Source organism: Mus pahari, chromosome 4, assembly GCF_900095145.1.
Source record: "Mus pahari chromosome 4, PAHARI_EIJ_v1.1, whole genome shotgun sequence".
Taxonomy (NCBI): Eukaryota; Metazoa; Chordata; class Mammalia; order Rodentia; family Muridae; genus Mus; species Mus pahari.
The window spans coordinates 134094759-134110036 of record NC_034593.1 but is presented as its reverse complement, the minus strand read 5'-3'; the positions used below and the strand labels follow the sequence as shown (position 1 = coordinate 134110036).

At 41.3% G+C, this 15278-nt stretch overlaps 1 protein-coding gene across 4 annotated transcripts in view; it reads left to right on the top strand.

The window, feature by feature from the left end:
- Prkacb (protein kinase cAMP-activated catalytic subunit beta) overlaps window positions 1-7452 on the top strand; it is an 86106-nt gene extending 78654 nt beyond the window's left edge. For all 4 annotated transcript variants that reach the window (XM_021197075.2, XM_021197074.1, XM_021197076.2 and 1 more), the window contains exon 10: window positions 4346-7452. In XM_021197075.2, the coding sequence (XP_021052734.1) occupies window positions 4346-4471 (126 nt within the window). In that variant the 3' untranslated portion in view covers window positions 4472-7452. The remainder of the gene's footprint in view (window positions 1-4345) is intronic.
- The last annotated feature ends 7826 nt before the right edge of the window (window positions 7453-15278 follow it).

The following is a 15278-nucleotide window of genomic DNA, read 5'->3' as shown; positions in this document are numbered from 1 at the left end:
CTGTCCTCCATTGTCTTTACACACGTGCAGCTGTCCTCCACTGTCTTACACACGTGCAGCTGTCCTCCACTGTCTTACACACATGTAACTGTCCTTCATGTGTGTCTTCCAGTCTTTATTGATTTGCTTAGCCAAATAGTAGCTTGGACCCTGTGCTCGTTCTAGGTTCTCTTCACAGTGCTAAGTGATTAGTGAAGTCTGCCTTACTCCTCCAGTTTAGACCTCAGAGTTCAAGAACTGGAAGGCAAATCAGCCTGTTGCACTAATACATTTGGAAGGAGTCTAGTGAGTGCTTTGTACCTGAGTGTCTAGATGTTCTAATCTGCTTGCTTGCTTGCTTGCTTGCTTCCCAGAAGACTCTTAAGTGTTAGAAGGGCAAGCAATGTGAACAATAGGTGTAAATGCAGCTTTTGCTCCTCTCTAACACTAATGTAGCACATGATTAAATAGAGGACAACTGTAGCTGACCAGCAGTGTTTAGAAGAGACTAGCTGTATTTCCCAGGTTCTCAGTGCTAACAGCCGCAATAACACCAGTATGTTCCTTAATAGTAATCACTTTACCATGGTAATAAATTGGGAAATTGGAGAAAAGATTTTGCTCCATTAACTTTATCTCTCCTTTCACTCTTAAATGCTAAGTTAAAAATAACTTGGATGAAGTATATATATTTAGCTTCCTCCCTCCCCACCCCCACAAAAACCACACTTCTGATGTTTCAGAGTCTTGCCACATTTCATGATGAACAACTACAGAGCACATTTCCCAAGGGAAAATAATTCAAAACTCCATTTTATATTGAAAACAGTTTTTTTAATTCATTAAAAGTTTAAAAGATTATAAAAGCAAAGTTATAAAAGAATTTTAAAATTCATCTAATAGCATAGCAAGACCAAAACAGTAAGTACAGTCACTGTGCCCCACAAACTCCCAAAGCTCAGCCAAGATCTAGGATTGTGCTGGGCGCCATTAGCTCACCACTGTTGAGTAGTCACAAATAAGGACCTTGTGATTAAAACAGTCTTTCCAGCTCGTAAAACATGCTGCGTGCCTCTTCTAGATTTGCTCGAATGAAGACAGTTCTTCATGGTTAATAAAAGGGTTCTGATCAATCTTTGAGGTTTTCCTGTTAAAAGGAGAATACATGTTTTGTTTTATTATGTTTTCATTTTACTGATTAAAAACATGACCCCCAAATAGGATAACTGCTTTAATATCGGTGCTACCACATAGCTTCTCAATTTGATCCCACCTTCACCAGGTTCAAATCTCAGCACACTGCTATTTGAAAATCTTCCCCCTCTTTTTTTCTGGATCTTGTGGGGGTCATTTGCTTGAGACAGATTCTGTAACTCAAGTTGGTTTGGAACTACATAGGTATATCCTTAACACCCCTGCTGGGCATCATGGGGAATCCTCTAACCTTGGCTTCCCAAGTGCTGGGATTATAGGAAGGTACAGAGCATTAAATACCATATTTCATAAAACATTCAGATTTTACAGGGCACCTGATTAACTTGTAGCTTTGAGCATTTGGGAAAGAGGAAGGCTATTTCAACAGAAAGGAGAAAGAAGAGGGAGGGAGGGGAGGGGAGAGAAAGAGAAAGAGAAAGAGAGAAAGAGAAGAGGAGAAGGGGAGGGGAGGGGAGGGAAGGGGAGGGGAGGGAGAGAGAGGAGAGAGAGGAGGAGAGAGACTAACCAAGACCCTGAGCGCTGGACCTAGGGAGCTGTGAGCGTGAGTCAGATCAATTGTGCATTGCAGTATGATCCTGAGCACATTGTTAAACTATGTAAGCATAAGCTTTATTACTTTAAAGTGCCAGGTAAGGTAGAGAAGTCAACAGGGAGCAGGGAATGTTGAGAAAAACTAGATCAGTAGGTCCTGGTTCCAATCCAGATCACTTGGTGAGGGGACCTGTGTTGACACTGGGTGTCTTCCAGCTCCTTCCTTATTTCTCATCCCTGCAGTCCGTCCAGCTGTGACCACAGTGGCAAGCTTCAGTCTTCCCTCACATTTGCTGCTTGGCATACCATTCAGTGCCTTACTATACATGGCAGAATACTGGGAAAGAGTCGGCTTGACACCTGTTCCTTCCTGGACTGAGAGATCTAATTTCTTTATTGTTACATTATTATTATTAGCATTATTGAGTAACCTCGATTTAGCCCCTTGCAAGTACTAAACTATCATACATTTGACTCTATTTTTAAACATTCCATGCCTCTATATTTATTCAAATGTTTTCTGGCATTTGGGGGCAATTTTAAAGTTCCCCATATAGTTGCAACTTTCCTTATACAGAATTATTTGTATTTGTCCCTTGTAAATTTTAGGGAAAAAAAAAAGTACTTACTTTTCTCCAGCCAGTTTTAGAAACTGACATTTTTCTGTAAAATTATTGTTTTTATCATCTTTATTATGATGTTTATTGTTAGTTAGTGCTGTACTAAAGTATATATTTCTGTGACGTGTGTTGTGATTTCTTAGTTTGGCAGGGGTGGGGTTGGGGAGGTGTTTGTTTCTCTACATAGCCTTGGCTGTCCTGGAACTCACTCTATAGACCAGACTGGCCTCGAACTTACTGAGATTTTCCTGTCTTTGCCCCTGAGTGCTAAGATTAAAGATGTGGGCCATCACAGCCTGGCTTCTTAGTATTTAATAGTTCTGATGTTTGAAGCTTGGTGTGGTGGGGCTCACCTTTAATCCCAACACTTGTGAGGAAAAGACAGGCTGATCTCTGAGTTCAAGCCCAGCCTGATCTATAGAGTGAGTGCCAGAACAGCCAAGGCTACACAGAGAAACCCCATCTCAGAAAACGAAGAGTTCTGATATATTTTGAATCTTTTTATCCTAATATTTTTTAAATAAAATTTTCTGCTGGTACTCAGCAAGAATAATTATCTATATCACACAGTGAATTATTAATAATCTTTCTAAAATTGTAATAGAACTGAACTACTATGTATGTACTAAATATGTAGATTTCATATATCTTAGAAAGGGCTTGACTTATCCCAGTAGTACACTAACTACCCAGAAGAGGCGTGTGGTGACAGGCCAGGCCATCCTGAGAAGTATGTTGATGGACAGCTACATCTCAGTTATCAGTGAGGTGGGGGTGAGGGACAGCAAAAGACACAAAGAGTAAAAACGACCTTAATGTAGACATTGGTTTCAGTATCTTTTCACTTGTCCACACTGCAGTACAAAAATAAGACAGTATATTTAAATAGCCCCTGGCAAGTGTGTATGAGCAATGAAATAGCCAAATGTACCTAGCAGAAAGACAAAGAAAGCCCAGTATAAAGAAGACAACTCAGGCTGTACAATCCTTCTTTAGAGATGGTTTGATGCTAAACCACCATCTGGCTAGAAATGAAGCAAGTATGTGCTTGGCTCAGTCTGTGTAGGAGAAAGGGGTGGTTCCAGGCCACCGTGCACAGTGGCCAACTGGAAAACAGACCATTAGAATCTCTGCCTACACTTACTTATCACCTTCTTCTTTTCATGTGTCTTATCTTATCTATAACCTAGGATATATTGATACAGTCATGGAAAAATAAATAAATATCCATGTAATGATATACTAGAAAATACTTAATGAGATCACTGCTGTACATAAAGAAAAAGCTCTTGAGAGTTTGATCCCTGCTTTAGTCATTTATTAGAGATATAAATTTAGTCAGCTCTGTTTTGTAATCTTTAAAACAGGAATGAAAATGGCTGCTTTGGTTTCCCTGCAGTGTGGGGAAGTGGACATGGGGACGGACAAACAACTGTGTGTGCTTGTCAATCCAGTGGCTGTGGCATAAAGCTGCAGTCTGTCAGCTCTCAAAGGTTTTCTTTACACATTAGGGATACATAAGATTATATGGAAAGAAAGACTTGATTTTCAGAGTCAAAAAAAAAACAAAAAGAAAATGTTTAGAATTTGAGTTCTGTGATTCTGTGATATGTCTCTAACTTGGACTTTTCATAGCCAGAGGTTTTAAGTAAGCTTAGCAATTAGAAAAGACATTGAAAGTATAAAATGTATTAACCACAGAAGAAAGGAAATTGAAGAAAATACTGAAAGCCTTGGAAATAAATTGATAAAAATAAAATAAAATAAAATAAAATGGAGAGTAGTTTTCTTGAGCCTGGAGCCTGAAATCTGATGCTCTTCTCTGGTTGATCTGGAAATGGCACTCACTAATGTTTGTGAGGCTGGAGCTAACGCACTTCAAGCACTCCCTGTGCTTAAAGATGCCAGTGTGAGCTCTGCTGGGAAAGCTTTGTTCTCCATGTTGGGAAGTGGCTGAGGAGTTGTTCTGTCTCTTCCTTCCCTCCTGATGTCGATTACAGGTTGAGGCTCCATTCATACCAAAGTTCAGAGGCTCTGGCGATACCAGCAATTTCGATGACTATGAAGAGGAAGAAATCCGTGTGTCTATAACAGAAAAATGTGGAAAGGAATTTTGTGAATTTTAGGGAGGAGAAAGATAGCCTGGAGCTCACACTCAGTCCTTGCACGCTGTGGAGGTGGAAGGTGGAGCCAAGACCTGCTTGTTGGAGCGGGTTCCAATCCCTTCATTCCAGCAACTGCGTGAGGTCTTTCTGCGTCATCAGTGTGCGCTCGCTCTGCAACCACCTGTGTCCCCAGGCACGGCTCCGCAGCATCGTCTGCCCTAACACGGTGTGCACCGCGTCCTCCTGGTTTGGTTTTTCTCCACCCTCCTACATCCTTCTCATTCACTTCTCTGACCAGTGCTCCCTTTATTTTCCTGGTGTTTCAGATGGGCAGTGTTATGGCTGTGTGATATTTAAAAGGAAAGCTACATGTTGCTTTTTGTAGTTTTGAGCGATATTTTTGCTGACCAGTGGCTTGAAGATAAACTCTCTAATGATTATTTTTATTTTGAGTAGCTTGAACTCAGTTTTGCCAAACTCTTATAATTTTGAAGATGGAATGTCTTGTCAGCACGGGAATTTGCGTAAGTGAAGATAACTTTTCAGGGTCACTGACGTAGCGGGAAGTCAGAGCACCTAGAGAGCTGTGAGGGTTCCCGGACAAGGCTGCGTTCCCTGCGCCTTCTAGTGCTCGTCGTCTCCCGTGAGATAGTAAGTGACCAGACAGAGAAACGAGGGGCATGGCTCCTCGCCACAGCTTCTCCCTTGGTACTGACATCTCTGGGTTAGGAGAGAGGCCTAAAGTTTCTGAGCCTTCGCTCTTCCTTGGGGGCTTCAGCCAGTATTTGAGGAAAGCGTGACTGATAAATGACACTTTGGGAAGTTTCTCCATCCTCATCGGCGGGCTCTTAAGGGAAAAGAGCAAACATGGATTTGGATAAATGCTAAGTCAGCAGAAGCCTTGATCCTTGCTTGCAGCTTAGAGGTTCTCTCCTTTAAGGGAACTTTTCTGTTTGCTTTGGTTTGTACCAGGTAAGAAAACAAGCAAAGCAGTTGTTGCTTCCTCTTCTGAGGGAAGAAGACGGCAGGCACTGCTGCAGCTTTGACGTGGATCCCTACCTGTCTAGTAACAAGAGAACGCAAAGCTTAAGAAACTGCCACATTTGTATTTCATTTTGAGGTGTGATGTCTTTAAGTACGTCATATTTGCTAACCTCTTCCTTCTCTTTCATAGACAGAGTATATGATCATGCAGATACAGTTGTCATATTTGCTTTTCCTTAATTTTTCTATACTTTTTGCCAATTGACTTAACAATGTTGCCATCATGAGGAAATTTCAAGCACTCTTGCACATTTAGTTCAGTGTTCCTTTGTGAATAAATGGCTTAACTTTTTTTCCTATATTTTCATTACTTTTAATTTTCTCATCTCATTTTATCTCTGTATCAGTGACCTACCTTAAATAATTCACTTACCCAAATAGTTTAAAATATTTCATTTCATGATAAATCTCCAAAGTTATGAGATTGTTCTAAGTCAGACAAACCCTGTTGTATATAGAGCCTCTCTATCTGCCTCCTTACTGGTGCAGGTAGGTCATTGACAGCAGTCCTAGTCATATGCACACCCCCACCAAACCCTTGAAGACATTGCACATCCTATGAGACCTTCTCTCCACCTATCTGCATGTGTTTTGGTTGTCAAGTGTTTCTGCATGGCAATGTCCCACAGTAACAAATAATGATTTCAGTTGGTCCACCTGTATTTAAAATGTGCAAGAAAAATTGAAATACTCTGCTGTAGCAAGTTCTATGTAACAAAGATACATCATTGTGTTAATAAATTGAAAGCATCATTTGTATAAAATACTTTATTTACTTTTTTGTATTTCATTTCAACCCAAGAACATGCTAATCATGTGTTCTATGTATGCTACAAATTCTCTGGTAGCGTTGTTGTATATTAATGTAAAATTATTTCAATAAATCGTGGGGATGACAATTTGATTATTATAATTTAGTTTTCAAAAATTGATGAACAGATTTCTATGAATCCTAAAAATATTTTTTTCTATAAAATTATTAGTGCCCAGCTAGAATCTACCCAAGTAGATGATCCCTAGGTTTCTGGGGCTTCTCAGCCATTCCATTTTACTGTCTCTGTTTGAAGTACATGAGCAAACCATCAGCTGTGTCAAGGGGTCTATTTCTGACAACCAAGTACACTAAATTGGAGTGTTTTTAACATGCCTAAAATTTCCATTTTTAGCCACAGCTGAAAAGATTTTCTTTAAAAACTTGAAATAGTAAGTCAGTGGCAAAAACCAGTATTTTATTCAAATTATATTACGTAAAACAAAAGAAATGGTGTTTTGCCCATTAAATCAAGAGATGGCATTGTATAGGACAGAGCCCTGGACTAAGGGAGACTTGTTGGAGTGGTGTTGTGCAGACAGAGGGCAGAAGCAGGCACGTTGTGGGACCCCCCCTGACTCCCCGAGGTAGGTCAGGGTTCCCTCCTCAGCTAATGTTCTCAAGGGTATCCCGCTGTGAAGTAAGCTTTGATAGCAACATGTTTCTGTACATCCTCCCTTTTACCTCCACAGTGTGCTGAAAACCCTTTGACTATCAGAAAGGCCTTGTCTGTCCCATTCCTTCCTTTCTCCCTCACTGATGCTAAATAGACACTTGATATCAAACTGTCAGCCTACCAAAAAGAAGCCGTGGCTTATGGGTATTGCTGTCTTGTTCTTGGTGTGTACCTGTACTGATTCACCCTTGGTCTGAAAAAAAATTCTCATTGTAAGCCTAAAAATAGATGATTATCTTTTCCCACTGACTGTTTTTCTTTCCTTATGCTTGTTGTAAGAATCAAATGAAATAATGTATGTAAAGGCACCTTGTAAACTGTAAGCTTTCAATGTAAGACGTAAGGTGTGTTATTTCATTAATTAGTTCTTCGTTTAGAGTGCAATTTCCTATGCGCTACTATAGCTAGGAAATGCTGAAAATGTGTTTTTTAATTCATCAATAACCGCAAAATTAAAGTATCTTCAAAGGATAAAAGCCGTTGAGTCTTCTGTCCCATGCCCCTGGTCCTGGACTTCTTTCCTGCTGATGTGAAAAAATGGTTATGGATTCCTAACTTTCAGATATTTGGGACTGAGATCTGAGCAAAGTAAGTGTGAATAATCAAGACTATTCAAATTATACCTTTATTGTGACACTACTACGCTCAGCCTGGTGTTGCTAAGATGTCTTCCTACTTCATTTGGCTTCAGATTACCCCTGACAGTGGGAATACTCACATGTATGTATTTGGTGCTGCAAGGGCCCTCACTCTCATTGGCAGTGAGCTGGGAGCTTGGGCTTTATTCTTCAGGGCCTCTCAGGAGCTCACTCCACCCTTACAGTTAAACCTTTTGGTTTACCATGTATGGCTGCAGCAGCCGTTTGTCTTGAGAAATTACCAGTTTTAGGTCATTGTTTTAATAGCTTTCAATTCTGTTTGATGGTCTTTGCAAACACTTGATGCATTTTCTAACATGATTCTTTCTGTCTCCAGTACTAAGTATTTTACTCATTATCAGGGCTTAATACAAATTCCCATTCTCTCTCTCTCTCTCTCTCTCTCTCATAAAACTCTGGGCATGTCTTTATCCTATAACTATTATTATTTGAGATCTAATTAACAGTGGAATTTCATTTATGCACAAGTGTTGGATATAAAGATAACCATTTGTTTTCATTTTAGCTTTTCTGAATATATGCTTATTAGTCTTTGTGCTCAGAGGAGCTCCGTTTAAATTGTGTTACAGACAAGATTGACCTGTTACCCAAGCATGGTGGTGCACACATGATAAGGCCTGTGCTGAGATCAGCTGATGAGCGTGGCGTCTCCACAGAAGTCACTGCCTTGGTCAGATCTTGGTCTTCGACTCCCAGACTCCAGAGCTGCGAGAAGTTTGTGCCAGCCGTCCACAAAGCTCTGTTGTGATGATGCTAGCAAATTAAAATACCCACACAACTAACTGTGCATGCCCATACTCTGACTGAACTGGTGTTTTTAAAAGGTGGAGAGAGAGGTATATTCATGAAGCTCAAGGTGTCTTCTCTCCTGATTCTAGGAGAGTTACTGGGACACTCAAATCCCTGTTAACTTCCAGATAGATTGTCACTGAGTATTAGGCTAATCTCTTAGAGCAGTTCAAATTGAACATGAAAAGTCACAGCACATTAATTCCATTGAACTTAGAGTCAGCTCGTCCATTAACTGATGCTAGCCATAACTAGCTGGATCTTCTTCCCTGTGTGTTTCTCAGGAGAAGGGGTAGTGACCTTAAGGTATTGGCTTTCTGTTGTTGCTCTAACAGATCTTTATGGGTTGAGTGACTTAAGCTACTAGGTGTATCATTTTGTAGCTGCCTATTATCCACAGCAAGGCTCACTGGGCTAAAGCGATGGAGCTGGTGGTATACCTCAGAGGTTTTGCTTATTCCTCTGTGTATGAGGCCTGGGGTTGGTCCCCAACTCCAAGAGAGAACACTGCCTTGTTATCATCTGAGACCTATCTAGCTAACCCAGGCTCATGTTCCATTTTTTGAGACCAGTTGAACATCTGTAAGTCCATCCTCCACTGCAATTCTCTTTAAGAGGGTTAGTTTTATTCTGAATTGTCTGTGTTCCTATGAAAGGTATACTCAGGTAAGTACTGTATGCCTGTATAGACATGAAGCTGGAGTTACAGATAGTTGAGGGCTGCCATATGAGTGCTTGGAACCAAGTTTGGGTCTTTTGCAAGAGCAGCAAATGCCCTTAACTAACAAGTCATCTCTCCAGCCCCCTAGGAAGAATGTTAACAATGGAAAATATGAGCAAGCATGTTGATTTCACTCTAGGACATAACTGATTGTTCTAAAGGAGGATATAGAGATGGCAGCAGTGAGGAACTTACACAAGAAACATCCTCAGCGGGGCGTGGTGGCGCACGCCTTTAATCCTAGCACTTGGGAGGCAGAGGCAGGCGAATCTCTGAGTTCGAGGCCAGCCTGGTCTACAAAGTGAGTTCCAGGACAGCCAGGGCTATACAGAGAAACCCTGTCTTGGAAAACCAGAAAAAAAAAAAAAAAGATCCTCAACATAAAGGCTCAGCTCTGAATCAATGGCCCATAGCCTGCCAGACAGAACAAAAAGCAATATTTCTGCAACGAAGTCTTAATTAGATTATCTATGAAGGAGTGATTTCTTATTAACCCAAGACAACAGAAGGTAGAGAGCCAACGTTGTGAACAAAGCTTTTTTTTTTTAACTTTTTTCCAAGTTAACCTCTGCAACTACTGTTTGGTTAGCCAGTATGGAAAGACTATGCCCTGCTGACTAGCCCTCTATGGTCCAGGGAGGCCTGATTGGTGGAATGATTGTAAAAGACTAAAGAATAGGAGAAAGGTAACCAAAGGCTCTCTCTGTTTCTGCACCATCTTGTGGCTCTTCTCCACTGCCCGGCTCATACCCACTGCCATGACTTCCCACTTTACTGTGGGGTTGCAACTCCTCATCTCTGCAGCCTCTGTCTCTTCGTTTCTCCTAGGACTGACAGAAAGCACTGCTGGTGCTCATCTTGGGGTCACTTCCTTATCCACCATGTCTATTTTTAATAGGCTTTCTAAGCCTTCTTTTGTCCTGTAAAGTACAGTTGTCTGGCTGTGTAATCTGTCTCTTCTATCCATAACTCTGTTCTATTTAATAGTAGATGGGCTTCTGCTTTCCTGACTGTTGTTCCTAGGGTCACCATTCCTATACTACCCTGTACTCCATGACCAGACATCACTGTGAAGGAAAAACCTAGGATAAAATAATGACTTCCAGATGAAAGAGCTTTCTGTGAACAGATCCTTATTAGAGCCCTGTGTTTTGGGGAAAAGAGTCTGAGAAGTGTGAATGGAAAACAAAAAGAGAGACAAACCCCCAAATATGTTTACATGTTTATTGGGAATGGGACATGAGATAATCACTACTTTTCAGACCTAGCTGAGAATACTTGTTGGGCAGATCTGTGAAGGCATTCACACCTTTCTTGTTTCCCTCCACTGTCTCTTCCAAAGCACATGGCAAGGACAGAGCATGTTCTCAACATCTTTAAGTACAGAAGTCACAATAAAAGCAAGATTAACAACTCCCCAGATCAGACCTTCACAATAGAAAACAGTGATTTTTAAAAGGCAAAGGACAGACTTAACTAACACAGAGAAAACATTCTGACTACAGTGAAGTCCTTACAGCAAATGGGAAAAGATAAGAAATGGCAAATGATACAGAAAATGAAGATCAATCTACTATTGACATTCCTCGATTGAGAAGCTACTGAATGGATCTAGAAAGGGTATCAAATGTTTTGTAGAAGCATTTCTCTAAAATAAAGGAAAAACAGTTTCCATATTGAAAGAGCACTCTGTTTTTCTTGGAGCAGAAGCAGATCTTTCAACACTAAGACATATTTTGGAAGATTTTTAATTGTGACAAAATTTTGTGCATGATAGTCGATCCCTAGCACTGAATAAAAACCTGCATTAGTGCCACGCAACTGTATTCCCAGCACTGGAGGGATGGAAAGAGAAGGATCAGATGTACAAGGTTATCCACAGCTGTATAAATAAGTCCTTAGCCAGCCTGGAATGTGTAAAACTGAATATGAATGAACAAACAGGTCAGCAAGCAGTCAGGCTAGTCCAAGACGAGCAGGAAAGAGCTTGAGTCTTCAGATGCCTCTTTACTAACACTCAAACTATACAGTGGCTTCAATGGTGCAGGATGGAAATGTATAAGGCAAGAGTATTATACCCAGCTAAGATGGCACTGCACTTAAAATTCACAAGACAGGTTCCTTTAAGTAAACAGAAAAGTGAAAAATTCTTGAGCCCTTCATATCCAAGTGGGTGTGGATAAAAAGAACTGGGTGACTAGAACAGGTGACCATGCCTCAGTGTAAAAGCAGCTGTGGTCACTGTAATTATAGAGCTGATGTGCTTCAAACTTTAGCAAACAGACTTTTAAAAAAAAAAAAAAACAACATAAAAAAAGAAAAAAAGAAAAACCTTGAAGGCCACAAAAGAAGGAAATGAGAGATGACTAAAAACATCCAGTTTCTTCCTTTGCTGTGGATGGCAGGCAACTGTCTAAATTTAAACCTGTCGTCCCACAAGTGTTTGTTACGATTTTGTAAATCTTTTGTAGGGAAGGGAACTTTATCAGTTTTGATTTCCACTTCAGCTTTTTGCTATGTTAAACCCAGTGACAGTGCTACAAGAAGGCCACACCTCTCACTGGCGGGTCATAGATGGACCAATCAGAGCTAAGCAGATTTAGTAAGGAAGGGGAAGCCAGGACACACCAGCAGCAAATCCAGTTTCAGTTTCTTCTGGCAAACTCTTTTATAGCATTAGTGAAGTTGAATTCTTTCTAATATCCTTCCTAGGAATGTACAGTTCTGTAAGATTAGTGTTCTCTGGTTATTCCTCAAGATTTCTCCTCAGCTCTGTCTCTGTGTTCACAGGATGGTTACTGATGATCTGGAATCTAAGGCTATTTGAAAGTTTTTGTGGGAAGCGGATGTAGCGGATGTAGCGCGTGGCAGCCAAGACAGCGCCCTGGCTCATTGCCAAGCCCTGTGATCCCTGCTTGTTTACCATGATCACGTGCTGCCCGCCTGACGCATAGTGTCACACAGCAGGATATTGAGTCACTGGCCTATCAACGCACACCCTGTCTGCCTACACAGCTCGTGTACAGAGTGTGCTGAATGCTGATTGGATGATGAAGAGTGATGAGAGATGAGTGCAGAGGGTGGAGGGGGATAAATTGGGCGATCCCCCATAATAAAGGGAATAAAGCTGAGGGAGAATAAAGGAAGCTGCAGCGGGAAGCTGTGGAAGCTGCTCAAACCCTGCCTTGGCATATGTGTCATCTTTTCCCCACTTCTGCTGGCCGGAGGCTGGGGTACCCGACAGTTTTTCCTTCAAACTTTGCTGGGTTGTTTGTATTCCTTGTGATTTTTGGTAAAGAGGGGGAGACATGAGTCTCATTTAAATATTCAGGGAGTTGTTGGTAATCCAGACCTCTCACTGGCTGGTTATAGATGGACCAATCAGTGCTAAGTAGATTTAGTAAGGAAAGGGAAGCCAGCAGCAAATCCACCTGCTGTCTTCTTTCTAAGTGAGCTCTAGAAGATGCGAGGACACCATCAGACCTACATCCTTGCCTGCCTCTGAGCCATTTCCTCAGAACTGACTGATCTTCAGTTCTTCAGAGGCAGAAGATTAAAGCAGCAGCCACACTCTAGGATAGCATTTCCAAAGAGGGAGGAGAAGGAAGCCTCTTGAGCACTGAAGCAAGCCCAACAAGGACTCTGTCTTCCAGCTTCCAAGCCTCCTGGGCTGTAAAAAGAAATGCCATGAATAGGAGTCTGGGAGAGCTGTGTGCATGGAGAAGCAGGGACAGGACAGGAACTGATGCTCACTAGCGTCTACATCTTTAGAAAGAACCCCGGCAATCACTGCAGCCAGGCATGCTTATAATCCCAGCATTTGCGGGGGCGAAGAACCTAGGCTACGAGGCAGACCCTTTCTCCAAATAGTAATGATCACCTTGTACTAAACTATGCTCTGGGGAAAGATTATGGTTTTATCTTTATTCTAAAAAAAAAAATTTATGGACAAGAGAAACAAAGGAATGTTTACTTCTCCAAATCCTTCTTTGGGGCTTTATGGTTTTTATTCTTTCCCTCTTTTACCTCAGTTCTGGAAATCATCACCCTCTGAGGAGAAAATGTCATGAGTACAAATAATATGTAAAGATTCAGAAAATCCAAACACAAATAAGTGACAAATTTATCTTATATTAGTCATGGTTCTCTAAAGAAACAGAACTGATAGAGTGTGTGTGTGTGTGTGTGTGTGTGTGTGTNGTGTGTGTGTGTGTGTGTGTGTGTGTGTGTGTGTGTGTGTGTGTGTGTGTGTGTGTATACATGCCCATGTGTATACTCACACATGAACACCCATGCATGTATATTATATAAATCAAAAATATTCATTATACATAATATATTGATATCTATATATAATAAATCATATATAATAGAGTATTATTTTATTATAGAGTAATATTAATATTACAGGCTGTGGTCTTGATAATCCAACAATAGATGTCTCCTGACAGAAAGGCCAAGTCAAGCAGTTGTTCAGTCCACAAGACTGGATGTCTCAGCAGTTCCAAGCTGGTGCTGGAGTCCTGCTGGATTCCTAGGAAGCTGCTGGTCTCCAGTCTCTGTTGAAGTCTAGAAGAGAATGGTTCTAATGCCAGTGAAGGAATGCCTTAGCCATAGGAGAAATGAACTTACCAGGGAGACTGAAGGCAAGCAGGCAAAGCAAAAGGTCCTTCTTCCATGCCCTTTTATGTGGGCTGCCATCAGAAAGCAAAGCCTAGATTTAAGGTGAGCCTTCCACTTGAGATGATCTAATTAAGAAAGTGCCTCACAGGCAGGCCCTGCAGCTTGAGTTGTAGTTGATTCCAGATGTGGTCAAGATGACAGCCAAGACTGGCCATATTACTACCCAACTCAGGACAGAGAAAATGCAGTCTATTTATTTTTTTAATTAATCGTTCATCCACCTACAAATACTCCCAACTATTTGGTCAAAGGAAGAAATAAATTGCTTACATGCTATTTTTTAAGCACAGTCCAGTCTGATGAGCTGAAGTTGCTTCAGAAAACAGTTGCTCAGAGAACATTCATACGACTGAGGCAATGTATGGATCTCCAGATAAAAAGAAGGGAAGGCCTTGCCATTATGCCCTTATTTCATCAAGGAAAGACTGGACTTAGAGGAGTAACTGGAGAGCAACTCTGGCATGAGTCCCTATGTCAGGAATCACGTTAGGGTAGACTCTGGGCATCACTATTTTGCATGAGACACCCTGGTCTTCCCTAGCCTAGCTTCCAATGAGCCCTCTCCTTACAACAGCTTTGTCTACACTAGGCTTCTGTCCGTCCTATGCAGTGATTCTCAGGCATAATAACTCTGAGCACATGGGTCTACCATCATCTGTTGTAATGTAGCAGCTGGTATTTAGTTGCAGATAACTCAGACACCCAAGACCCTGATGGATATATTTTGATTTAACATTACAGCAGATTTGAATGGTGCCTCTAATAACAGTCCCCCAATCATTTGCATTCTCACACATTGTTGTAAATGGGCAAAGGGTGCTGCCTCTGAACTCACAGACACCCGGGGGTGTGCATGGCACACCAGATCACACCATCATGTAAATCATGCCAGCATAAGGAACTGTTGAGTAGGCCACCTGAGAGAGCTCTTGTGCTGTCCTGTGGCTCCTGTATGTGTCCTTGCTGGCTTTCTCTTATTCCTCAGGCTGTGGTCCTGACAGGTAGGGACTGATCTTGGGCCTCTCTATCAAACTGCATGTGCCTTCCCTAAAGTTTTGATGGATCCCTCAGTTGTTGGGCTGAGAATATTCTGGACACATTGGCCCAAGGAAGTGTCATCAGAAGGAGAGGATGAGCTGAAAGAATTTGTTGACTATGACACAGAAGCACAAAAGTTGTGATTCTATGGCCGGCCGTTGTCTGCATCAGGAGCAGAAACTATAATGAACATAGACTTCCAAGTAGTATCTACCCAGAATCAAGTCCCGGCCATACCTTCCGCTGCTTCTGTCAGATCTGCCAAGACTGTTGCTCTCTGCCTCCTTGCTTATAAAAAATACAACCCATATTTCAGTATGTTACTTTTCTTTTTTTTTTTTTTTTTTTAAATTTTAGATGGGCTAACAACAGCCTTTTGTATTTGACCGCCTCAGAGAGTCAGCAAC